Raw genomic sequence first — 27,067 nt, forward strand, 5'->3', positions numbered from 1 at the left:
ATGAAAAACATGACTTCTTCCAGGGGAGACAAACGTCTTTGCATATTTTCAGGAGAGGGTTGCAATAAGTAATAAGCTAGCCTTAGCACTAACCCTAACCCTAATCCTAGCCCTAGCCCTAGAGCCCTAGCACTAGCACTAGCACTAGCTCTAGCCTTAGCCTTAGCCTTAGCCTTAGCCCTAACCCTAGCCCTAACCTTAACCCTAACCGTAACCCTAACCCTAACCCTAACCCAACCCTAGCCCTAACCTTAACTGTAACCCTAGCCCTAACCCTAACCCTAGCCCTAGCACTAGCACTAGAGCCCCAGCACTAGCCCTAGCACTAGCTCTAGCAGGTTAGGGTTAGGGTTAGGGTTAGGGTTTATAGACATATAAACATTGGTGGGGTTGGGTTTTCTTCCTTGAACTTGATCTCCAAGTTAATTAAACTCTGATTACACCATATTACATGAGTATTAGATAAATCTTAATCACTATAAATAAATAAATATTAGGAAAAATATTTTTTTGTAAAGTATATGGGAATTTAAAAATAATTTTCAGCCAATACTGTGTTTCTATTTTTGCCTTGTATAATGGCTTTCCACTTAATCTAAGCCAAAATTGAGGTATTCCTAATGAAGAAAGCAACACTTCTTAATAATAAAAATGTTTTATAGGTAAATTATAAAAAAATAATAATGAATAGAATAGAATAGGAATAGGAATATATTCAGATATATGTTTGCTTGCATTCTCAAGTATTTAAGCTTGCAAATAAACCTTGAATAATAGACTCACTCTGTTATTGATGTTCATGACAAATGAATCAAACAGCTTTGCACCTGGAACCAATTTTGACTGAAATTTTAGTTGCTGACCTTAATCCAACACTACTGGACCACATTGGCTCTGTAACATCATTATCATGCAGAGTTCAAGTTTATTTATAAGATATCCTCAAAAATATTGAATTTAAGAATATTGATTCTGATACTGGAGATCAGCGCATTCTACTGTAAAATCCATTATAAGCATTTAATTTAAAATATATCAAAACTGAAGGTTAAGATTAAGAAGTTAACACTTCTATAGCAATTTGCAGCATAATTATTTTCACTCTTGTTCCAAGCTACTTACACAAAATACCTATTCCATTCATTTTGTGGGAAGATTGGTCTACTTTCTCATATCTTCTTTTCTTTCCAGTTATTATTTCATGTATATTTTTTTACTTTTTTCTTTCCGTTACAATCTTTTTCACAAGATGTGTACCTGACATCACTAAACAATGGTCTGTCGCACATTCAGATCCTTTTATCCTCATCTTTTCAATCTTTCATAACAAATAATAAACTTAGTCTTTCATAATAAATGACAACTCCATCATGCTTTATATTCATTGCTCTGTTATGCATATAAATGAATATTCTTATGCTTAAAATACATTTTCAAAACAAACATGCCCTTTTCTAAGCTGATATTCAGCAAACAATCAATTGTACTTATTCTTGGGTCTGCAATTTTTCTGTATTCTCTTGGACTAATTTACATTGCTTGCATGCTGCCCATTCCCTCTGTTTGTAGGAAGCCAATATCCATCTATTTATGTTACTTCATGAAATACTTTTTAACTCCAGATCACCTGTATTCGAAATGTTGCACTATTCTTTCCCCAAAACTCATCCTTTGTTCTCTTATTAACACTAAGGATTATAACTATATTAACGCTCTACGACTATCTCTTTTTTTCCCATTTCATTGGAAAAACGTTGTCCAGAGTAGCCCCACAATTCTGCTGTTTGCTAAACCGTTGTTATAGAGAATGGATTGCATGAAATATTGCTTCCCTAAAAAATAGGGTTTGTTTGGTGAGAGTTTTTTATAAGATTTTACCTTGATTCATGACAGCTTTCATGATAATTTCTACAAACATATTTTTCCATATTATTACATAATTCTTTAGTATAGTACATTCTAACACAATGCTGTCATTAAATGTTACATATTGTATTATTGGGTTTTATCAGTAGCTATTAACTTTATTTTTTATAATCAAATAGTTAAAATGACAGAAAGTTATCATGTATATAAATTAAGTCTAGAAATAATTATCATCCTGAATTAAATAAAACAAAAGCATCCAAGACTATTGTACTGTTCAGAATATGTTCTATGACAGAGGCCCAGTTTGATTAAGCAGTTAAGGCAACTGGCTAGGAACCCGGAGACTGGGAGTCCTAGTCCTACCTTAGGCACAAAGCTAACTGGGTGATGTTTGCCAGTCACCCTACCTTGGCTCTAGGAAGCAAGCAATAGCAAACCATTCCAAAATGTGCCAAGAAAATTGCAGAAATTAGTCCAGGCAGTCACCAGGACTCAACACTGACTCAAAGACACCAAAAACAAAAAGCATAGGATATAGACAAAATTTAGTTGTCATGAAATCCTTTTCACAAATGATCTATGATGGTTATGTCTGGCAAAGCATACTAAATATAGAGGGGAAGTAGACTAAAAATTACATTTAAATTTGATTAAAAATAAAAAATAAAATATTTCTTTAAATAATAGAATATTGTTGAAGTATTATAAACATCTTTTTACATGTTAAAAATTAAAACTCAAGTACAGGTTTTGCATGGGGTCTGAGGATTACATCAAAGGCATTTGAGGTCACATAGTAGGCTCAGGCTGCAAACTGTACATTCCTAATTTTGTAATTTATCCTAAAGGTTATGTATTCTAAAAATTAAGGGAAAAATAACTAATAATTTTATTCATACAGTACATTAACAAAGCTAGCAATGATACTTTCTATTAGAATAAATTATTCCTCTTTTATGTCCTGAAAATAGTTTCTAAATATACATGTTTATTGAGAGTTAAGTCCTATTCAGCACCACTTACTTCCTGACAAACATATATAGATTAGAGTTTAAATATTCAAAAACTTTTATGTATTATTTAATCCAAAACCATACTATGTCAGAAATGTGCTTGAATCAATAATGCTGAAAGTATTATTGATTTCAATGAGATTTGCTCAGGACTTATTCTGGTCATATTTCACTGGAAACTATCTTTAAAAAGCATTTCACATTAAATAATGTAGTTCTACCTATTCTCATATTAAGAATCTATCTTTTTATGTAGCAAAGCTATCAACTAGAGTCTGAACTATTGAGAATTCATCCCAAATCTTCCAGGATTCCAGAATATTGATATATAAAATACATTTGTGCTATTGTGTAATTTCCATTTGGAAAATCAGAATTAGTCTTTAGTTCTGTAACTATTCACAGTACAAGGTAATTTAAAGGTTTTGGAAGAATAACAAATATATTAATACTTTTTAAATTAATTATATAAAGTATATTTAAAATACATTCCTTAGGTGTAAATTATTAAATAAAAGTAGATTAAATTTTTTAAATAATAATAACATTTCATCCTTTGTTTGGGATTTGGAAACAGAGAAAATATCACACACACCCAAAAAACCCAATTGAGTCAAGTAAGGATAATCTAATACAGATCTTGAAAGTAGTACTTCCCAAATTTTAATCTCAGATAGATAGTTTATAAGCACAGCAGGAACTTAGTAATTATTAGAAAGTGGGTATCCTGGATATAAGGATATGTCAAAAGCAGAGATCTGAACTATCAATCCGTTTCATTTCAGAGGAAATATTAAGCATATTTTAAACATTCAAATCAATAGAATTTTAAAGTTTAGACATGGACTGGATTGAGTTAAATGTATATATTGAAAGATTAACCAAAATCTTAACTCCATTAATTATAATGGATCTTCAGTTATAATATATATAATAATACTACATTTACAAAATGTTAATTTTGCAAAATAAAGTAGAACATGAAATATTTCTTTTTCAAAAAAACATATATGGAATTTATCTATTCAATGAACCATTTAAGGATAATGCTGTAATAATTTCTGGAAATAAAGAGGTAAGCAAGTTTTTTAAAGCTAAGCATTTTTTAATCCAAATAAAACACATCATTTTTCATACCATACAAATTTAGAAAACTGTCTATTTTAATGCTTTGCTTATAAATTATATTCACTGTTTATAGATTTACTTCTGCCTAAATATCTTGAGAATTACAGCTGTGATATTAACAATAATATACGAATAGGAATAAACATATTTATAAATATGTTCATCTCACCTACTCACAAATTTGTATGAAAACTGTTTTAAGAAACTTAATTTTAATACTTAAGGACACATCTATCATGTTTCAAAAATTAATCAAGATTAAAATAATTCAAGGCTTGATTGACAAGATATTTCATACATGTACTACAGAAAAATTATAAATTATTCCTCTCTCATATCCTGAAAACAGTCTATAAATATACATGTTTACTGACAATTAAAATCTATTTAATTCTCTGAAACTTACTTCCTGACAAATAGTTACAAACTCCACCTTAAATATTCAAATCCATAGTTAAAATTACAATGAATCTGATTTTTATCTATTGTTCCTTAAACCAACAATTATTGTGGCACTTTTTCTTCTAGATATAGCAATTACAGATACAGTCAGTAAAAACATTCTTCATCAAGTGATTAATTCTGCCACCATCCAAACACAAGAGAAGTAACTTTTTCTCCACTACAAGTTTTATCCAGAAATAATATAAAAAGAACACTGATCTCACACCTGTGTTATAAAAGGTAAATCCCCAAACTTCTGGTGAGCAATAGTAAAAATCCCATCTTCAACACTGCTTGTTCCTTTTCAAGCACACAGTGGTTACTTCCAATTGCGTGATCTGGTTTTTCCCACTGACAGTTAATAGTGAAAGGAGAATGTAAACCAGGAGAGGAGAAAATATAAAAAAGAAATGCTTTTCTTTTAAAGAAAATATTCTGATGTATTCTTGCTTCACAGAAGATCTCAGGATGCATCTTTGAAGGGGCTCCTTGAAAAGTTTTTTTTAATAATATTATTTTATTATTGTAATTGTCCTTTTATGATAATTAATAAGGAACTATCATTCCTAGTTTCCACTTTGACTTTTTAATCAATTTATATATCATAGCTTTTAGACTTTAAAAGTTAATACCTGCAGTGTTATGAAAACACAAAAGGAAAATTTATATTATTCCAAATTTTAAAGCATCCACTCAATTTTAAAAACAAATAAATCAATAACTTTTATCATACAAACTAATACCGTTCTTTTCTATATAGAATGTTTTCACTTTTAGAATATTTTGCCCCACCTCCTGTTTTGAAATCTTATACATACAAAATTCAGATGACATACGTATTATCCTACATGGCTTCTTTTTAAAAAAGGTTGTTTCCCAAGTCACTTATGAGCAAATTTAATAAATCATCTTTTTTTAAAAATCCCAAGCGACTTTAACATCATTCTGAATACCAGGAACTTCTGTTTTTTTCCTCAATTCCAAGATGGTTTTCTTTTCCGAAACTCAAGCCAAGAAAATAGACAAAAGAATCCGATTCACTGAACCTTGCCAAGTCTTGCCTTTTCCCCCTTCTTTTCTTCAGCTTACAGGACTCATCGCTCCCAGCATGGCAACCTTCCCAAGCAGTCTTGGCAGAGCTCCAGTATATGCTAACCTATCAGAAGTCCTTGTTTCCAATAGAAGTTCTTTGGAAATCAATATATTATGCATATATTGTGCACAATTATCATTGTGCAGTATACCAACCATGTATCTGTAAGACAACCTGGATGAATGTATGGGTGCTGCTACCTGGATATGGTTTCTGACCAACTCTACTGGTGGCCAAAAACCATATCCTGGCAACAACTTCCATTCTCCTGCCAAACTCCAGTACAGATTTCATGGATTTTACATTGTAGGATAGTAACTTTTTTTTCTTGACTTGGTAAGCCCAGACAATTATAAGCAGCACTTGGCAATAAGAAATTTTCCTAGAAACGTTAGCAGGGAAGCTTTTCACATAGGAGGATCTTCCTATAGCATAAATAACTCAACACATTGCATTAAGATTTTCTTGACACTGGCTGATAGGATGGGATGGGACAACCTTAATTATCACTTTTTTTCTATGAACACACTGGCGTATATTAAAACATGAAATTCTGGTGCCCGCTCTCAAAAGAAAATAAACTGAAATGTTGAAAATCCACCAAGCTAACAGTACTATCCAGGACAGAATGTTTAATCCAAGTTTCTGTTGCAATGATGACACAGCAGTTTCTCATCTGCCAGTTTGTTAGTAACTCTAGCTTGATGTACCTCATTTTAGGCTCTAAGGAGCACATTAGCAAACAAAATAGATGGCAATGACACTCTGTATGGATTAGCCTTTAGCCTAGTTGTTAACCCTCCATGTTTGCCTCGTTTCCTCGTTCAATCATACCCCCTCCTCAGAAGCAGCAGCTCAGCACCAGAGGGAGACTTTCCTGCTGCAAAGGCTGCTGCTTCCTCTGCCTCCACCACCTAAAACTCTGAAAGTGCTCTGCTAAGCACTTTCAGGGATTGCAGTCAATCTCACACCCACCAACACTTTTGCTGCTTGTAACTTCAACCGAAGCAGTCCAAAGCAATGCAGACTCTCCAGAATAGCTTTATCAATAGTTCCTCTCTTACTAAATATCACCAAATCCAATACAGACTGACAGTCATAACAATTTTGTAATACAATTCCACGGTCACAATTCCAAAGAATCACTCAAACTGGATGGCACTTTCATCTCCAAAACCCCAACACTCTTAAGAGTCGAAGCAGCTACAGCCAAGCAAGATGCCGCCATTTTAGAAAAGCACACAAACTATGAAAATTTAGATTTTAATTTAAACTAACAACAATCTTACATTCAAAATATATTCAAGCATTTTTCAAAATGAAGCCAAGTTACAAAATCAGCTGTCTGGTTAGGTTTTTATAACCAAACTCAAACCCTTACATTATGACCTAACATAACACAAAATATTTAACTGTTTATTCATGTGTTACTATGAATTATTGTTTATTAAATGTGTTAGATATTAACTCTGTCTGCTATAGTTTCCAAACAGGTCCTCTACTCAGAAGGGAACAGAGATTGAATCCTATTGGTTAAGAGGTCTGACAGCTCCCTAAAAAAGGACCAAGAAGTCGCTGGATTGTACAGACTTGTTGCATTACAATAAAGAGCTGTTGTTACGTTAAGCCAGTGTCTGCCTTCTCACTACCCGATCTAACTAAATGCATCATGGCTACCTACTCCAAAAATACAGAATTAAAACAGTCAAACGGTTAAAAACATAAAAGGACTTTTATGCCTAGACTTTTAAAAATCATAAAAATAAAAAGATGACAGGTGTGCTACAGACACATTAACCCAGGCTTAGGAGCAGGCTATGTCTTAAGGGTCTTCCAGAATACCAGGTAACTAGTTATGTATCTCTGTGAGGATATGCTACAGGGTATGCTACAGAAACAGCATATTTCACAGTCCTATAATATATCATGAATTAGGGAACCTGTAGCATCCCCCTTCTGCCCAAAGATAGCAGGCAGGTAGAAATAACTGGCGATAGGTACACCCTCAAATAACCAACCCCTATGCTCTTATAAAGTAATATGTAATACCATGTTATAGTAATGTAAGCCAAATAATGTAATGCATGAATACAATCATAGTGTTTTATTCAATACAAGTAGTCGTCAACACAATTGGGACCAGAATCTTGGTTGTTAAGTGGAGTAGTCAATAAGCAAGTTGTTAAGCAGACAAAGAGGAAGAAATGAAATCTGGATCTTCACAATCCACACTTCCTTTCTTCAGCCCAGTGGAGTTCATTTCTCCTTGCCATTTACTCACAAGCTGTTCCCTATTTACAAAGGACCATAGCAGCATAGCCTAGGGTCATCTGCTCAGCTCCCTAGCATCTACTCTGCCAGTTGCAGTTACTGGCTTAATTTACTTGAATAACTTATAGTTAAACAAACTGCAAATTAGCCTACCATATGAACCTAGCCAACATTACATAGGATTCCTCACTAAGTACTGACAAAGCTCATACAGAATCTACTCCATATGAACGTTGAAGTGGAGATCAATGTTGCCTCCCTACAGTCGGCAACAACTAACGGAATAAAATCCACAGGGACTCCCATGTGAATGTTAGTAAAAATTATTCAATGTGCAATGTCGTTGTCTAAGAAAATATAGAGAAAATGTTTAAAATTATTTGTCATTGAGTTCATGAATCCACAAATATTTTGATTCAAAAACAAGCTGTTGTATATTTAATCAGTCCACAAAAAAAGGAAAATTTTAGCATAGTGTTGCTAACATCCATAATACAGTGCCCAACAGTCAGAAAGTGAAATCCAAATAGTATCTACTTCAGAATCTCCAAGCCAATACATCTAAATACCCACTTTCCAGGATTTAAAAAAAATATTCTGTAAAAATAGAATAAATTCTCAGTCCAACATAGTTGAGAAGACTGGGTTTTTTTTCCTAGATCTCAAAAGAGGGAAAAGAAGATCCATCTCCATCTTTGCTAAACTTAATGAAAAATCAAAGTGCTATATACCATACATTAACTTTCTTGCTCTTAAGGAAGAAAGACTGTAAAAAACAAATAAAACCACAAGTGGTATTTTCATTCAGCAAACTGTACTCTGATTACAAAGCCATCTCAGAGAAAAACTCCAGCTTCAGAATTTCAATATAATGCAAACAGCAATGTAGGAGGACCAATAAGCAATTTTTCAAAAACTCTGGGAATTAAACTGGAACAGAATCTTCTAAATGAGAAAAGCTTACCAAGGAATACTGCAAGACAATAAGAATGTGCTAGATATCCAGATAACATTACCTCAGAAATTGTAGCTTTTAAGTATGTGCTGACATGTTGCTTTCTTTAAAGCTTTCATATTAAGAAATTCCAAGTGCCAGTCATAAGTTCTCTTTACAGTATTAATCCATAAAAACATATTTTATTTTCAACAAAAGAATGTACTGTAAAGATTGAGTGCATATGAATGAAATCTTTTAAAGATCTTTTTTTAACCATTTATGTTTTCTACAATATAAATGCTAGAAGACAGTGAACTGATTCATGGATTGTATTAAGCTATGATGTGGTTTACTGTATTCATAATGCATTATATGAACCCACCCACTGTATTTGTAAACCATGATTTCACATGTGTGAATCCAGCCAACTGTGACTTGAACAAACTTCATTAAGTTTCTTGAACAAACTTCATTAAGAAAACAAGCTTAGTGTAATGTATGAAGCTAGCCAAATTATTGGCAATCTAGTCCTAAACGTACAGATATAAATACATGGCTTAGAAAGCTTTAGAAAAAAAAATCCTAAAAGACAGGCCATCTCCATTTGTTACTACAAATGAATTGTAGTGTTTATTACATGCATTGCATAAGGCCTCACTTTTTTCACGTTCACTTCCATTTCCCACTTTTACTGAAAAGATTGCTGGGGATAAAATCAGAGGTGGGTTGCTCCCACTTCGGTCCAAATCGGGGAAACTGGTAGTAGTGACGGGAGGCTCCGCCCACTCACTCGAATGCATCGTGCACAAGCACGGACGTGATCACAAGCGAACCAGTAGTAAAAAAAAGGAAAACTCACCACTGGAAAAAATAAATGTGCCCTAGAGAATATGCCCAAAATTTCTGTTACTAAGCAAGACAGTTATATGAGTTTTGCCCATTTTACTACCTTTCTTGCCATAGTTGTTAAGTGAGTCACTGCAGTTATGTTAGTAACATAGTTAAGTGAACCTAGCTTTCCCATTGTTTTTGCTTGTCAAAAGGTGATCACAATACCCCAGGATTCTGTAACCTTCATAAATACATGCCAGCTGCCAAGCATCCAAACTTTGATCATGTGACCATGGAGATGCTGCAACGGTCAAGGGGTGAGTCAGCACTTTTTTTCAGTGCTGTTCTAACTTTGAATGGTCATTAAACAAATGGTTGTAAATAAAGGACTACCTGTATGCATTTTCTCCCTACCAGAAAATGTGCAATAAAAGAAACCTTAACCTAGCCTAGCTTCATTCTTAAACAGTATTTTAAACATTCGTCAAGCATATTATATTGAATTGTCTATCTATGTGGGCTTTGACAATGCTAAGGAAGCAGGAGCATGTCATTGGTATAGCCAGGTTCTATTGTTACTGGTAATAGGCAGATATAAAATGCAATTAAGAACAATACAATACAATACAATACAATACAATACAGTAGCAGAGTTGGAGGTCTTCTAGTCCAACCCCTGCCTAGGCAGGAAACCCTATACCGTTTCAGACAAATGGCTATTCAACATCTTCTTAAAGACTTCCAATGTTGGGGCATTCACAACTTCTGGAGGCAAGCTGTTCCACTGATTAATTGTTCTAACTGTCAGGAAATTTCTCCTCAGTTCTAAATTGCTTCTCTCCTTGATTAGTTTCCACCCATTGCTTCTTGTTCTACCCTCAGGTGCTTTGGAGAATAGCTTGACTCCCTCTTCTTTGTGGCAACCCCTGAGATATTGGAACAATGCTATCATGTCTCCCCTAGTCCTTCTTTCTATTAAACTAGACATACCCAGTTCCTGCAACCGTTCTTCATATGTTTTAGTCTCCAGTCCCCTAATCATCTTTGTTGCTCTTTTCTGCACTCTTTCTAGAGTCTCAACATCTTTTCTACATCGTGGTGACCAAAACTGAATGCAGTATTCCAAGTGTGGCCTTACCAAGGCATTATAAAGTGGTATTAACACTTCACGTGATCTTGATTCTATCCCTCTTATTCAGGGGTGGGGAACTGTGGCTCTTTTGCGACTTGTGGACTTCAACTCCCAGAATTCCTGAGGCAGCTATGTTGGTTCTGGAATTCTGGGAGTTGAAGTCCACAAGTCGCAAAAGAGCCACAGTTCCCCACCCCTGCCGTCTTATTGATGCAGCCTAGAACTGTGTTGGCTTTTTTGGCAGCTGCTGCACACTGCTGGCTCATATTTAAATGGTTTTCCGCTAGGATTCCAAGATCCCTTTCACAGTTACTACTGTTGAGCAAGGTACCACCTATACTGTACCGGTACATTTCGTTTTTGTTGCCTAAATGTAGAACCTTACTCTTTTCACCATTGAATTTCATTTTATTAGATAGTGCCCAATGTTCAAGTTTGTCAAGATCCTTCTGTACCTTAAGCCTATCTTCTGGAGTGTTGGCTATTCCTACCAGCTTGGTGTCATCTGCAAATTTGATGAGTTCCCCATTTATTCCCTCATCCAAATCATTGATGAAGATGTTGAAGAGTACTGGGCCTAAAACAGAGCCTTGGGGTACTCCACTGCATACCTCCCTCCATGAAGATGCAGTTCCATTGAGGACTACATGTTGAGTGCGGTTGGTCAGCCAGTTACAAATCCATCTGGTGGTGATGCTGTCTAACCCACATTCTTCTACTTAATCTAGTAGTAGGTTATGGTCTACCTTATCAAATGCCTTACTGAAGTTCAGGTAAACTATATCAACGGCATTCCTCTGATCCACTAATTTTGTTACATTATCAAAGAACACTATAGTTACAGAAATAAGAGGAATAATAAAAATATTTCAAGAACCCTACAGTATTGGATATACAACTGGAGAACATAAAATGCCCTCCTAATAGACTTTATACTAATTTATTTTCCTATGTCTTTAATAGCAAAATCTTGAACTGAAATTGACTGCTAAAATCTCCACCTGCTGATTTCTGCGGGTGAAGCTTATTACTGTGTTAAACGCAGGCCAGGTGCTTTTTTTCTCATTGTTTTTGCCTAAACACTTGAAATTTCAAGAAAATTAAGAACATTCACGGGGGGGGGGTGTTAGCAATAATATTAAACCAAAGCTGGTAACAAATGAATAATTCATTTATTGCAAAGTCAAAAATAGCATAATAAAAGCACAAACCAAAGGCAATAGGCAAGCTAGACAAGACTATACGCACGAATAAGCATGCGCAATAGGCTGAACGGCTTTGCTTTACTCTTACGGAGCAGCCGCGCCATATTCATCCTCACACTTGAAGGCGTATGCAGGCGCATGCGTAAATCCCTACTCGCAAGAAACAAAGTATACGCCCCCCAGACTTCAGAAAGCTCGTTGACGTTCCCCTTCAACGTTTCTCAAGCGCATGCGCAGGAAATTGCCTCACACCAACAGTTAAGATTAAATAGTGTTTTCCTTCTCCTTTTGCCTACCCGGGATACGGACGAGGCTCTGGTCTCTGCCAGGCAAAGCTCCTTCTTTGCTGGGAATTTTTAGGAAAACCGAAGTGGCTTCTCCCATGGTGGCGAAAGTACGGAAGAGACGGCAGGCAGTAGCAGCAAAAAGCATTCCACACCCTCTCCGCCGCCTTCTTTTAAGCCCCAAGGGCACAAAGGAGGAAGAGGCGGTAATGACCTGCCTGACTGCTTGCGTAGGTGCCGCGCTCGGGACTTGGAGCACGCGCGGGAGAGAGAAACACGGGACCCGGTCCACGCACCGGCCCTGCCCGGTCGTTGCCTCTGATCTTGCTGCTGGTTATGTGTAACTTCCGTTTGACTCCTAGGCAGTATTTACAACGAGATCTCTGGCCCATGGGAAGATATAGGAAAGGTTGGGCCTTAAACTACGAGTTTAGCATAGTGATACAGATTAACAGAGTCGAAAGGGACCTTGTAGGTCATCTAGTCCAACCCCCTGCCCAAGCAGACCCTACACTATTTCTGACAGATGGCAGTCCAGTCTCTTCTTGAAAGCTTCCAGTGATGAAGCTCCCATGACTTCTGAAGGTAACTTCGGTTCCATTGGTTGATTGTTCTCACTGTTAGAAAATTAAGTACCCACAACTATTTAGTTGAAACCACTTTATAGTTTCAGGGCAGGTTCACCTATATCTTCAGAAGACATCTGTTCTACCATTCTTCCTGGGGCTAAGGGACAGGGGTGGTCATGGAAAACAAGCACCTTAGTTAAGTGTGTTGTGAGTACTCGGAAAATAGAGTTAATAGTACTTCCCAAATCTGGATAAGTTACCCAAAACTGAATAAAAGTTCTTTTTTCTTTGGGTAACGAGACATGAATCCATTCATTAGCCAGTCACAAGAAGGTTCAAATTGAAGTGTTTTACCTGGCTTTGGGTAAAAAGGACTTTCTGATCAGCGGTTTTGGGTAATGAAGGAAAAAGCTTGGAAACTACTGGAATAAGCCATTGTTAAATTAGTCATGAGGATGCTATTACTTAACACCACGGTTGGATAAAAGTTTGTTATTGTTTTGCTTCGTCTCTAAAATGTGGATTATGTCAGATAATAATCTACCAGTAAGTTTTACTTAAGTATAATTTATGAAAAAAGTGACTGGCTTTGCGCAATACAATAAATATGACTAAAGGACATACTGCATTATAGTTAGTTTACTAATTTGGGAAGTTCACCTAGAACGTGTAACTTCAAAATGCATATACTAAGTTTCTGCATATTAACATTTGGTGTCCTAATACAGCGTTTTGTGCCAGCATAAACTCTATTGTATTCCATAATTCACAATTTCAATTTGTACAACATTAAGTTATGACTAAGGAAAGTGTTAGATAGGGCAATGAGAAGGCAGACTCAGGTTTAACGCAACAACAGCTCTTTATTACAACAGTCAAGTATGTACAATCCAGCAGCAGTTAGGTCTGACAGCTCTCCTTTTACAGGGAGCTGTCAGACCTCTCAACCAATCAGATTAAACCTCTGTTCCCGCCTGAACAGAGGACTGGAGTGGAAACCATGGTAGCTTGTGTTAATATCTAACAGAAAGTATTTGTTGTTGTTAGTTATGAAGTTGTTTCCGACCCATCGCGATCCCATGGACAACGTTCCTCCAGGCCTTCCTGTCCTCTACCATCCTCTGGAGTCCATTTAAGCTCACGCCTGCTGCTTCGGTGACTCCATCCAGCCATCTCATTCTCTGTTGTCCCTTTCTTCTCTTGCCCTCAATTGTTCCCAGCATTAGGCTCTTCTCCAGTGAGTCCTTCCTTCTCATTAGGTGGCCAAAGTATTTGAGTTTCATCTTCAGGATCTGGCCTTCTAAACAGCAGTCAGGGTTGATCTCCTCTAGGATTGGCTTGCAGTCCAAGGGACTCTCAGGAGTCTTCTCCAGCACCATAGTTCAAAGGCCTCAATTCTTTGTTGTTCAGCCTTTCTTATGGTCCAACTTTCACAGCTATACATTGCAACTGGGAAAACCATAGCCTTGCCTATACTCACTTTTGTTGGCTGGGTGATGTCTCTGCTTTTTAGTATGCTGTGTAGAGTTGCCATAGCTTTCCTCCCCAGGAGCAAGTGTCTTTTAATTTCTTGGCTGCAGTCACCATCTGCAATAATCTTGGAGCCCAGGAAAATAAAATCTGTCACTTCCTCCATTTCTTCTCCCTCTATTTGCCATAAATTGAGAGGGCTGGATGCCATGATCTTAGTTTTCTTAATGTTGAGTTTCAAGCCAACTTTTGCACTCTCCTTCTTCACCCGCATCGAGGCTCTTTAGTTCCTCTTCACTTTCTGCCATTAGAGTGGTATCATCTGCGTATCAGGTGGTTGATATTTCTCCCGGCAATCTTAATTCAAACTTTTGATTCATCTAGCCCTGCCTTTCTCATGATGTGCTCTGTATATAAGTTAAATAGGCAGGATGACAGTGTACAGCCTTGCCAGACTCCTTTCCCAATTTTGAACCAGTCAGTGGTTCCGTGTCCAGTTCTCACTCTTGCTTCTTGACCCTCATATAGGTTTCTCAAGAGACAAATAAGATGGTCTGGTACTCCCATGGAAAGCATATTGTGCCATAATACTATTCCTTAATTTCCCACAAGAAGATTTTTCTGACCAAAGAAATTGGAATTTCTTCATGAATAAGGAATGCCCAAATGTTACCAAATGCTAGTCCAATTATTAAGATGTATTTTTGAAATAGTACAGTTGAATTTCATCACTTGTTTCAGTTTCTATGATATTCTTCACAAAACTCTCATTTATTTATAAAGAAATAAAATTTATTGGACACCCATATTATCTCAAGGTAACTCTGGGCAGTTTACAATAATAAAAAATAAAAACTCTACAAGGATACAAACATAAAAAAATGCACACAGCCAAATACAGTAGACCAACTAAAAGATGGGAAGTGTGGGAGCCGGATGATGGGGGAGATGGAATCTTGTTAATCGAATAAGCACCTCCACTGTATTTCTCCCCCATTGGAACCCCAAAACCAACTGGCAGAGCCAGGTCTTTAGGCTCTTACGGAAAGTAAGGAGGGTCGACGCCAACCTCACTCTGGGGGCCAAAATGTTCTACAGGGCAGGAGTAATGTCAGAGGGGGCCCTTCTCCTGGACCCTACACCCAGAATACTTGGGCCCAGAGGGCCTGCAGAATGCCTCTTCTCCCAGCACAAGCGGGTGGGTCAATTCCAGAGAGAAGAGATGGCTCCTGAAGTAGCCTGGACCTATGCTATGAAGGGATTTAAAGGTGATTACCAACAGCTTGAATTGTCTATGGAGATACTCAGTCATCCAGGTTATTGTCCCAAAGGATATATTTATCCTTCCATTCCCCACCATCTAGTCAGAGCTGAAGAAGCTTCTTGGATGAGAAGCAAAACATCTTCAAAGAAAAACCATAAAGTCTAATTGTGCTTTTTCAACACTGTGGAGCAGTGTTGTTACATGGGCTATTCTTGGGGGCCCAAGAACTGCCTGCGCCTAACCCATAATAGTACTACATAGCTTTTAGCATGGTGACCCTGCACAAGGCCATTTTCTGCTTGGAATTAATTGAATTGGCAGATATTTACATAATAGTCCTTAGGACTTCATTCTGTCATATACATAAAATTGTTCATGGGAGATGTATTTGGTGCCATCAGTATTACTAGTAAGATGGCTTAGTTCTTGACTCGTATCCTCATGCGCCAATTGCATTAAAGTAGCAGCCTTTTGGCCAGATTACCAAAGACAGCACCCCTAGCCTTGATTCATTTCTAGAACTTTATTCATACTACCCTGGACAATGTATGTTTGCAATAGGTGTATATGAGTATATGTGTGTTTCTGTATGCATATGTTGGTGCATGGATGTGTAAATATATTGTATCTGAATATGTCTCTGTATTTAAATAGACATATATTAAATTGGATCAAATAGATGTAAATCAAATGGATATAAATACACTATATGTAAATATATGTGTCTGTGTACATACATGCATGCACATACATATATGTGAATATGTGTGTGTTTTAGTATGTACTTATGCATGTGTAGGTGTATAGTTATGTGGTCACCTTTGAAGCCTATATAATGCATGCACATACATATATGTGAATATGTGTGTGTTTTAGTATGCACTTATGCATGTGTAGGTGTATAGTTATGTGGTCACCTTTGAAGCCTATACAATTTGATTCCAGAAAAATTGAAGAAATGTTTTCTATGTAATGCCTCAAATACAAAAATTGCACACACTGAAATTTTCAGAAGTGCTTTTGTTGGCAACAAAAATTAGGAATGCTGTAAATAAATATCTAAAAGGCTAGCTCAACAAAGTCTTGTGACACCTTCCATGGACCAAATAGAGTTCATACCATAAAATATCAGACTCTCTTTCTTCAATTGACAGATGTTACATGAGATGCAGCTGAACCATTAGTCACCAATGCAACAAGTTACAAGATAAAAGGGGGAAGGGGGTTGCGACTCATGTAATGTTTTTTGCAACATGAATGAAACAGGAATTTTCTTGCCATTCTATATCTAAAGGATAACACTGATGTTATTAGAAGGACTATCCCTACCCCCTTGGGGTTTATCTTCTAGGAAGTTTTCAGTTTTAGTTATGAGTACTCCAAAGCCATCTGGTGGATTTCTAGAGGAAGCGCAGCACTTCATGCTGGTTTACATCAGGAAATTCTTTTGGATTTCAAAACTTAAAACCAGACTCATCCAGTGGAAGAAGAAAAGTGCAAGAGGATATATAATAGCCACTTTATAAGCTTTCTGGCCATGTGTTTTTCAAAAGAAAAGATGCATTTAAAATTATGAAAAATATGCCATTCTAGTCAGACCAGTTTTTCGCATGGAACATCAAGACAGAGATACAACTCTTTTTATAGTGGCTACACTACAGAAGAAGCAAATGCATACTGAGGCATAGTCCAGAGTTAGCTTATGGATCCCTTGACTAATACGTTCATTTAAGATGTTTATAGTTCTGGACAAGTGTCAGATAATGTGTACTTGATTGTTGATGACAAGTCGGTTTCGCACAGAATAGGAAATCCACCATGACAATTCTGATTTTGTCTCCAAAAAATTTAAAGAGTTATCAAAATGGATATCTCTTGTCTGTTTACATGGTAGTCAAATTGGCTTGTCACCAACAGTATATGCAGGAATTGCCTCTAAAGAATATGCTTTCACTGGAGGGCATCTAGTTAAAAGCACAGTTACTTTAGGCAAGGTTGCTGAAAATGTGGCAGCAATCCACATTATTCTCTTGAGAATAGAAATGTCTTACCTGCATAGTTTCATAACTAGCCAAAATGAGCTGACAAGAAGAGCAATGATGATTGGTGTTGATTAAACTACAATGCTCATCCCCCTATATAAGCAAATAAGTAGCAATATTTATTTATTGTAAGCTGGGCAGTATGTGATCTGGACAGCTATATATGTTCAATAAATAAATAAATAACTCAATGTACTCTTGGACACTAATTCTGAATATATTATTTAAATAAATATAGGTAACATTGAAGTCTGCATTTCCAATTCTTCTAATGGAATATATTTATTTTGATAAAGTCTATGCCTCAATCATGGAAAAGAAATAAGGACATCATTGCAAGCATGTAGACCTAGATATTTTACCTTCTGTTGCCTCAGGCAATATAAACATATTGATTAGTTGGGGGATTGTGGTCTTTTATTGACATAATAAAGTATATATAGCTTATTTTTCAGCAAATTACATGTTACCATGGAAAATACTGAAAGGATCTCCCTTCCATCATTCCATATTGACAATATTCAACAACAACTAAGTGTTCAAATGGACATTACTCAGCATAGTTGAAGTAATTAACTCTACAGGTGGAGATTGATCCCCTCTGTTATCCTTATTATAATAAGTATATATCCATTGTCTTTCATGGTTCACCCCGTATTTGACTGTATATTTTTTTAAAAACCACTTATAATTATTATCCAGGAGATTGCTACTAAGGTGGCAGCTCAGAATATGAAAACACCATTCCATCTTTGAATGAATCCCAAGTAATACATGGCCTATAATAATTGAATCAGCCATCCTTGGCATATGCTAATATTTCTCCTTTACGTTTGCTAATTTAATTTCCTTTATTTATATGCAGTATTGTATGATTATATGGAAAGAAAGTAAGATAAGGGTTATTGCTACTGGAGAAGCTCATGCATCAGATTTACTGACCTGAAGCTGTGATTTTTAGGCTAGCCTTTTCCAAGATATTGTCCTCCAAATGTATTGGACAAATTTCCATGGTCATTCTGTGCTATCTGGGAAAGCATCAGGGGTGGGTTCCAGCAGGCACTACTGCCAGTTTACTTGATGCACACGCATACGCAGTGCAATTAAAATTGTTCTGCGCATTTGCAGAACTGAAAAACAAAATGATGGTGCCAACGGCACCACTCGGGGAACTGGTTCGGGGGCATGGCAGGCCAAGGTCACTGCTGGTTCCAGCGACCCAAGCCACCAAACTACTACTGGTTTGGCTGAACCGGTCCGAACCGGTAGGAACCCACCACTGGAAAGCATGATAGTTGATCAAACACAGGTGGAGGATATCAGGTGAACGCCGGAGTTATGAGTGCTATGAAGTTACATTTTTCACTGAAAGGTTGGCAAAGTACATATAATTGTTGGGAAATTACACATATGCTAGAGAAATAGAAAGGCACCCATTGTATCCTTTAAACTAGGGAAGTCACAAGATTTCTGGATGTTTTGGAATCAGGTTTCTGTTCTACAGCAAATAAAGAATTGAGACTTTCAGCTGTAGATTAAACTACACAATTTTACAACAGCGCTGAGAAATTATCAGCTTAGTTTATCTCTGTAAAATGTTTTCAATATGGAATTCCTTAAGATTTTTGGAGCCTACCTGCTCGATATATTAAGAAAAACATATTCCGGAACTTTCCAGAAACTCCTCAGCTTCCTTTCCATTTATGAGTGGATCAAGAAAAAGATGAATAAATGCAGATGACCTTCTCTAGTAAGAGTTTTACAACAATCTCAATATTAGGTTGGTTTCCAACCTACCAGTTTATTGGAAAGCAATTAAAATCTGCCCTGGAATGGATATTGATAAAGTAGTTCCTTTTTCCTATGGATTGTATATTTTCCTCAAGATGCCATTGCTCTTTTTGGTAAAGACTTTTTATTGCTGAATCGTTTTGTGGAGTTCTTGGTACTCTCTGGGCTTAGCTTTGTTGTTATTGTGGACCACTTTGAGCTTGAGCAATGCATAAATTGTAAAAAAAAAATTGTAAAAAATAAACTTTCCCAAGCAAGGCACAGAGGAATACTGGGCATATTCTCTGTCCTTATGAGGTGGCAAAGAGATCCAGTAAATTTGGCCAAATAAGAGTGCCTCCATGAGAAGACACGGAGAAAACTCTTCAGTGTTTATACCCACTTATATAATCACTAAAAATGAATTTAAAAAATAGAAAGGCATGGGATTTGCGTTTAAGGTTCCAACAGCAGGTTTACCTTGATTATTGAATTAACCTCTTTATGGAGGTTACATCATATGTTGAATTATAAAGAAACCAACTGGTTAGATAACAGTACATCCATAGTACATCCAAAAAGCAAGACCCAAATCAAGATGACAAATACCAACTAAGTACTAGTATATTACATAGATATAATGGTATCTCTGTTTCACCTGGTTAATTTTGAAATGCAAATCTGGCCATTAATGTAGCTAATGTAATCTTTAAAAACTGTTGATCAGTAAAAGTTCCTGCTCTTCCTTTATAGGATTATTTTATTTTTAAAATGAAAAATTGAGAAAAATTGAGCTTCAGATACCTCCAAATGGGAAGAGGGTTGTAGAACATATAAGCTACCTACAATATATATAAAAGGTAAAGGTTCCCCTCACACACATGTGCTAGTGGTTCCCGACTCTAGGGAGTAGTGCTCATCTCCATTTCAAAGCCGAAGAGCCAGCACTGTCTGAAGACGTCTCCATGGTCATGTGGCCAGCATCACTAAATGCCAAAGGCGCATGGAACACTGTTACGTTTCCTATTTTTCTACTTGCATTTTTTATGTGCTTTTGAACTGTTATGTTGGAAGAAGCTGGGATAAGTAATGGAGCTCACTTCGTTACGCAGCACTAGGGTATATAGTATAGTATTGTATATATAGGCACCTGAAAATATTAAAAAGTAAAACACTACAGCAGTCTTCCCCAGCCCTCTCCCCTACATACGTATATATTTGGCCTGCAGTTTCAATAAACTCAGGTTATAACAAAGACTGACCATCACTTTCAAATGACTGATAATCTTGAGGGTAGAAATCTCAAGTTGGAGAGAGCTAGACTTGAGATCAGAACTAAAGAGCTTGTACTCCATTTTCAAGATGAAGAGGGATCAGTATAAGAAATAGAAAAGAGCATTGTGATTAAAAGAACAAGGTCAACCTTTCTTTGACAAGTTGCCTTTCCTCCTTGACGCTAGGGCTCAGAATCTGTCTTAGTGATGAATAAAAGGATCCAGCTAAATATCAAGTATGAGAAGGAAGAAATGGCTATCAGAACAATACCTTCAAGGGGCCTCTATTAAGAAGTTAAATATTAGACATTGACTATTTGTAGTACTGACTGACAGAGAAGGCTTGAATAAAAGAGTTCATATAGCAATATCTCTCAAGGTTACAACTATAACAATGCCATATGATGCATAAGGACAATTAAGAGGTGTGTATGTGTAAAAGGGGTCTTTATTTCCAAGCAGTTGTCCTCTAATATGGCAGAGATGAATAGACACTACATTTCAGAGGCTAGTTAAAAGAGGGGTACACAATAATGAACTGCAGATATCACCAAGGTACCCTTTCTTCTGCTTTAGAGTACTACTTTGCCTTAGTACCACGGTCAAGAGGAAAGATAATCAACTGATCCAGGTGTCAATGGAAATAAAAGGGATAAAAACTGACCAAATTATCAAAGACAAAACTAAAACAATAAAGTTTTCTGTGAGTTGAATTTGATTCCTGGGGACTTCATGGATAGGTTCATGAAGTTTTATTGGTAACAAAATGGAAATGTCTATGGAGATTCTCAGTCAACCGGGTCATGCAGAGCTGAAGGAGCTTCTTAGATGAGAAGTGAAACATCTTCAAAGAAAAACCAGAAAGTCTAGTTGCCTCTTGAAAAAAGCACCTTTGGGAAATGAAAATGGTTTTCAATTGTCTTCTTCCAAGATATGTTTTACTTCTGCCTAGTCAACAGCCCTGGAATGCCCTAGTGATTCCCAACCAATATTAACTAGGGCCCATTCAAATATGTTTCAAAGATCAGTTAAGTGTTGCCATCTGCTGATATATCAAAAGAAAAAAAAAAGCCTGAATGCTTCCCTAAAAAGGATGCTGCAAATGCTCCACCCAACATGGTCAACAACAAGAGTCTGAAGCTATTCCATCAATCTAAAAGCTATTTGGTTATTTATCCCTAACTAAGACAAGTTAATAACAGAGGAACCAGGTCTTAAAAGGCAAAAACCCTATCATGATAAACTATGAATGATAAGTTTTATATTTAGTAGAAAGTAGGATGTTTCTGAATTGAAGATATATATTTTTCCCGATAGAAAAAAAGTGTATCCTTTCTTGTATTCTCAACCAATGTAACCCATGGAGTAAGGAGTAAGAGGCTGCAGCTAGCGTAATACCTCAATCATGGCTAGGATAGATTACCACAACACATTGCACAGTCTGCATTTGAAGACTAACCAAAAGCTATTGGTGTAAAAAACAGCAGCCAATTTGCCATTACAGTCACATAATACCAATTTTGTGGGTGCTGCCTGAGTTACCAATAGACTTTCATCGACAATTCAGGGTGCTAATATTAGCCTATAAAATCTTTCATAGTTCTGCATTGAGTTACACCCAGGCTATCGCAAGACCCATGATGGCACAGTGGTTAGAATGCAGTATTGTAGGCTGATGCTGCCCATTGCCAAAAGTTCGATCCTGACGGGCTCAGCCTTCCATCCTTCCAAGGCTTGTAAAATAAGGAACCAGTTAGTTGGGAGCAATATGCTGACTCTGTAAACAGCTAGAGAATGCTGTAAAGCACGATGAAGCGGTATCTAAGTGCTATTGCTATTGCTATAACCTTTAGGCAGAATCAACCTACCCAATCTGTTCATCTCGAGTAGAGATGTTGAAAGTCTTTCCCTCCCCTTATGTGAGGTTCAATGGGAGAGGGGCAGAAGAAAGTGATTTTCTGATTTTCCTACACCACATTGGAGTAGCCTATACATGGAGATCTTTCTATTCTTCCTAGTGGCATTTAGGAAAGCAATAAAGTCAGAGCTGCTTCACGGAGCTTTTAATCTATAATTTCAACCATAAAGTTATCATTAGTTGGGGAGAAAGTAATGAATTATATAAATATTGTACGATTGTGTGACAAAAGCTAAAATTTCCAGATGATAGTATTCTTTTGAGCTATGTAACTAATACATGGAAATTGAACTAAAGTTGATTCACCTTGCCTTTACTATTACTAAAAGACTGATATTGCAGCATTGGGAAGATAAATGTATGACTCCATATATATTCAATGGATTGAAGATCTGATTCTGCTTGCTACTTTCAAGGTATTGATCACCATCTTTAAAGCGCTCCATGGCATAGGACCTAGATATCTGCAGGATCGCATCCTACCACACACGTCCCTGCGACCTATTCGCTCACACAGGGAGGGACTCCTCCTGGTGCCGTCCGCTAGGCAGTGTCAGCGGGCGACACCTAGGAGTAGGTCCTTCTCTGTGATGGGCCCAACCCTCTGGAATGACCTCCCCCCCGACATTCGAACCACCACCGACCTCCGCTCCTTCCGTCAAAAGTTAAAGACTCACCTATTTCAATCAGCTGGCCTGGTACTTTCTTAGTTTTACCTCCCGGGGATTTATTTTAATTGGGTTTGGGTTTTTAATTGGGGATGTTTTTAGGGTTTTAGAATATATTTATTTCTTGTACAGCCTATCTCCTCCATCCAAATGTATTTAATTGTTTTATGATTGTATTTTTATCTGCATTGACTGTACACCGCCCCGAGTCCCTTCTTGGGAGAGGGGGCGGTCTAGAAATCCAAGAAATAAATAAATAAATAAATACTTATGAGAGGATTGCCTGTAAATATAGACTTTGTATAGACAAGCATAATGAAATGTGGGGCTCATTTATGCAGAATAAAGTAGGTAAAAAAGGTAGTTTTATAATTTATCAGAAACATATACATATTTGAATAATATTTGCAATATATAGAATTGTTACTATTGTTACTAATGACATGGAGTATTTTATCCCTTTCTTGTATTTCCCTTTTTTATTAGAGCATTTTTATGTGTATGTTTTTTTTTCTTTTTGACAATGTATGTATTTCCATATCATCAAAGCCATAAAAAAGCGAAAGTTAGAATATTTTGGACATGTGATGTGACACCCAGAAAAATACAGCATCCTTCGTTTAATCCTCCAGGGAAAGATCGAAGGCAAACGAGGTCCAGGCAGAAGAAGAACATCATGGCTTCGAAACCTATGGGACTGGTTTGGAGAAAACTCAGCAGCACTTTTTCATGCGGCTGTTGACAAAAATAGGAATGCCAACATGATCGCCAATGTCCAATGATGAATATGGCACAAGAAGAAGAAGTATTTCCATCAGTATCGCAAAACTCACTTGTGGTTTGGTCTTTTTTCTCTTTTTATTAAAAAGGAATGCAATATAAATGAAAGTATTTCATCTTTAAGAGTTGTAAATTTTACTGCCTGCCTTTATCTGTAAAATATGTACTGTATTCCATTGTAATCAAAAGGTACCCCAGCAGTTGAGATACATTGCTATAAATGCAATAAAAAGTCTGTGGTAAATTATCAGTGTTACTCAGTCTGATGGAACAAACATGGGGCCAGACTGAATTTCTGGGTGAAGGTTATTTCAAAATGTACACACACCCACACAGAAAATGTGTCTGCACACCATCTTACGTTTTACCTTACAGAAGTGAAGAATCACAAAGAGATTCACTTTTCTTTCTTTCCATCTTTTCCAGTATTGGGGCTTTTTCCAGAGACGTACTGGTAGGTCTTTGCATAATGTAGGCTAATTTGAGACTGGTCATTTGTGCCTGTATTGAGAATGCTGGGTTGATCTGTTTGATAATACATTTCTTTGTTTTCTTGGTTGCCCATGGTGTTCTCAGAAGTCTCCAAAATCAAAGTTGAAAAGCATCTATACTCTTCCTAACTTGTTTCTTCAAAGTCCAACTTTCACTTCCACAGAACGTCATCGGAAACACCATGATTCTTGCATGATTCTGATTTTTACATAAAAATAAAGAGGGTGGCTATACACTCTATATTTGACATTATTATGGACAATACTTTAAGCATAAGCAAAAAGGCCAATCAGAACACATTCATACAAGCTGAATGGTAAATTACCATAGTGCTGTGGCTCACATTCAAGCCAAAATGTAGGATCACATATCACACAAAGCCAAAAAGGAAGTAGTATATTAGATCTTAGTGTAATGTGTGAAGCAGGCCTTTGTTTGAATTCAGACTAGTGGGTGGGAGCTGTTGCAGAGGAAATACACATCTGAATAGTAAATGTGAAGTATTACTGAGAAGGAAATAATAAACTGGCCATCATTCATATACATAGAGGCATGGGTTTTTTATGTTTAATTGGAGCCATAGACAACAAACTATAATAATTATATAATTAGCAAGAAATTACAGAACCCATTAGGTACTTAAAAGAAGCTAGATTAAGTTCTGATTATTTTTTAATAGAGAGGAAGCCTGATGCATCACTGCAGTTCCCTGCATGCCATTATCCCTCAAAGAAATTGCTCACTCTGTCTACAACCACCTCACACAGTGACAGCATGTGTGAAACGTCATGTACATGCCCTGGAGGAACCAGGAAGCCCTGTCCCATGTGAAATGTGTACATTATGCGGAAATGTTCTATGTGGAAAAGATGCATTATAGCAATAGCAAGGCATTGCTGAAGCAGCTTCCCTAGCTCAGAAATATTTACATGCCTTGAATATCCTACGTGCCATATATGGATCCAGAAAAGCATCTCCTACCATTCCTCTTCTCGGGATTATGATAAGGTTAGAATCATTCATATACCAAGGCCTATTCCTCTTCGTCACTCACAATCTTACTATATCACATCTGTAACAACATTGTAATTTGTAGCAACCAACTATACAATAGTCCTGGCCTAATCTGTGAAAGGTTTTAAGTCAATGGAAATTATTCTAAACTAGTTGATAATCCAGCGTTGCCCGGATATTTATTTATAGGGGTGAAATGTCCAGACCAAACATAATTTCTATTGTTGGATTTCCCCCCTTATCAGAGGGAGCCACTTGTGGAGTACTGTGAAGCTGTTACCATGGCAACTCCACTGCGCTGTACAGTGGAAGCCATTTACGGCAGTATAGTAGAAGCCATTTTAAGGCACAACAGGCTGTATCTTAACAGAACACTGCCCGAGGGGTGTTAGAGGTGTCTTACCCCCACATATTGGGAGCTGGGAGCATGGGAAAGCTAGGACAACAGTGAGTTGGGTGATGATGCCAAATGGGTATTTTCTTGGGTGGTGTTTTTTCCTTTGTTTTTGAAGATTTTTTTTCCATTTAAAAAATTTGCATTAAGCCTTTTTTAAAGGGAGTTTTGCTGCAGTTTTCAAGAATTTACAAATCAAAATAAGAAAACATGCCAGACTCAGTAGCTAGAAAAAAGGAAAAAGAAACTAAATACATGAGGTAGCCATTTATCTGCAAGGTGTTGTAGTATGAATCGCCCTCCAGCAAAGTAGCCTTTTTTGCTACTAATTTTTGATAAAAATTAAGGTTAATTTTACAAAATTTAGAAAAGATAGTGGTATAGAGAAAGCAGCACAAGATATATCCTTCTTACATCTTTTTTTCTCCTGATTGTGTTATTAGCAAAAGCACATGAACTAGAGAACAGTAATTACTTGAAAAACATTTGGTGGAAAAAAGTGGGGTATATAAATAATTAACACAGCATGTCCCAGAGTGCAATATTATTACAATACAATACAATACAATACAATAGTAGAGTTGGAAGGGACCTTGGAGGTCTTCTAGTCCAACCCCCTGCCTAGGCAGGAAACTCTATACCGTTTCAGTCAAATAGCTATCCAAATCTTCTTAAAGACTTCCAGTGTTGGGGCATTCACAACTTCTGGAGGCAAGCTGTTCCACTGATTAATTGTTCTAACTGTCAGGAAATTTCTCCTCAGTTCTAAATTGCTTCTCTCCTTGATTAGTTTCCACCCATTGCTTCTTGTTCTACCCTCAGGTGCCTTGGAAAATAGTTTGACTCCCTCTTCTTTGTGGCAACCCCTGAGATATTGGAACACTGCTATCATGTCTCCCCTAGTCCTTCTTTTTCTTAAGCTAGACATACCCAGTTCCTGCAACCGTTCTTCATATGTTTTAGTCTCCAGTCCCCTAATCTTTGTTGCTCTTCTCTGCACTCTTTCTAGAGTCTCCACATCTTTTTTACATCGTGGCAACCAGAACTGAATGCAGTATTCCAAGTGTGGCCTTACCAAGGCATTATAAAGTGGTATTAACACTTCACGTGATCTTGATTCTATCCCTCTGTTGATGCAGCCTAGAACTGTGTTGGCTTTTTTGGCAGCTGCTGCACACTGCTGGCTCATATTTAAATGGTTGTCC

General features: G+C 36.9%; 1 protein-coding gene across 1 annotated transcript in view; it reads right to left on the reverse strand.

Annotated features, from left to right (window-relative positions):
- Nucleotides 1-12,781, reverse strand: part of MSRA (methionine sulfoxide reductase A) — a 224,203-nt gene extending 211,422 nt beyond the window's left edge. The window contains exon 1 of the mRNA XM_081943808.1: nucleotides 12,220-12,781. Within this exon, the coding sequence (XP_081799934.1) occupies nucleotides 12,220-12,355 (136 nt within the window). The 5' untranslated portion in view covers nucleotides 12,356-12,781. The remainder of the gene's footprint in view (nucleotides 1-12,219) is intronic.
- Nucleotides 12,782-27,067: the final 14,286 nt, after the last annotated feature.

The sequence above is a fragment of the Natrix helvetica genome (assembly GCF_964273705.1).
Source record: "Natrix helvetica genome assembly, chromosome: 2".
NCBI lineage: Eukaryota > Metazoa > Chordata > Lepidosauria > Squamata > Natricidae > Natrix > Natrix helvetica.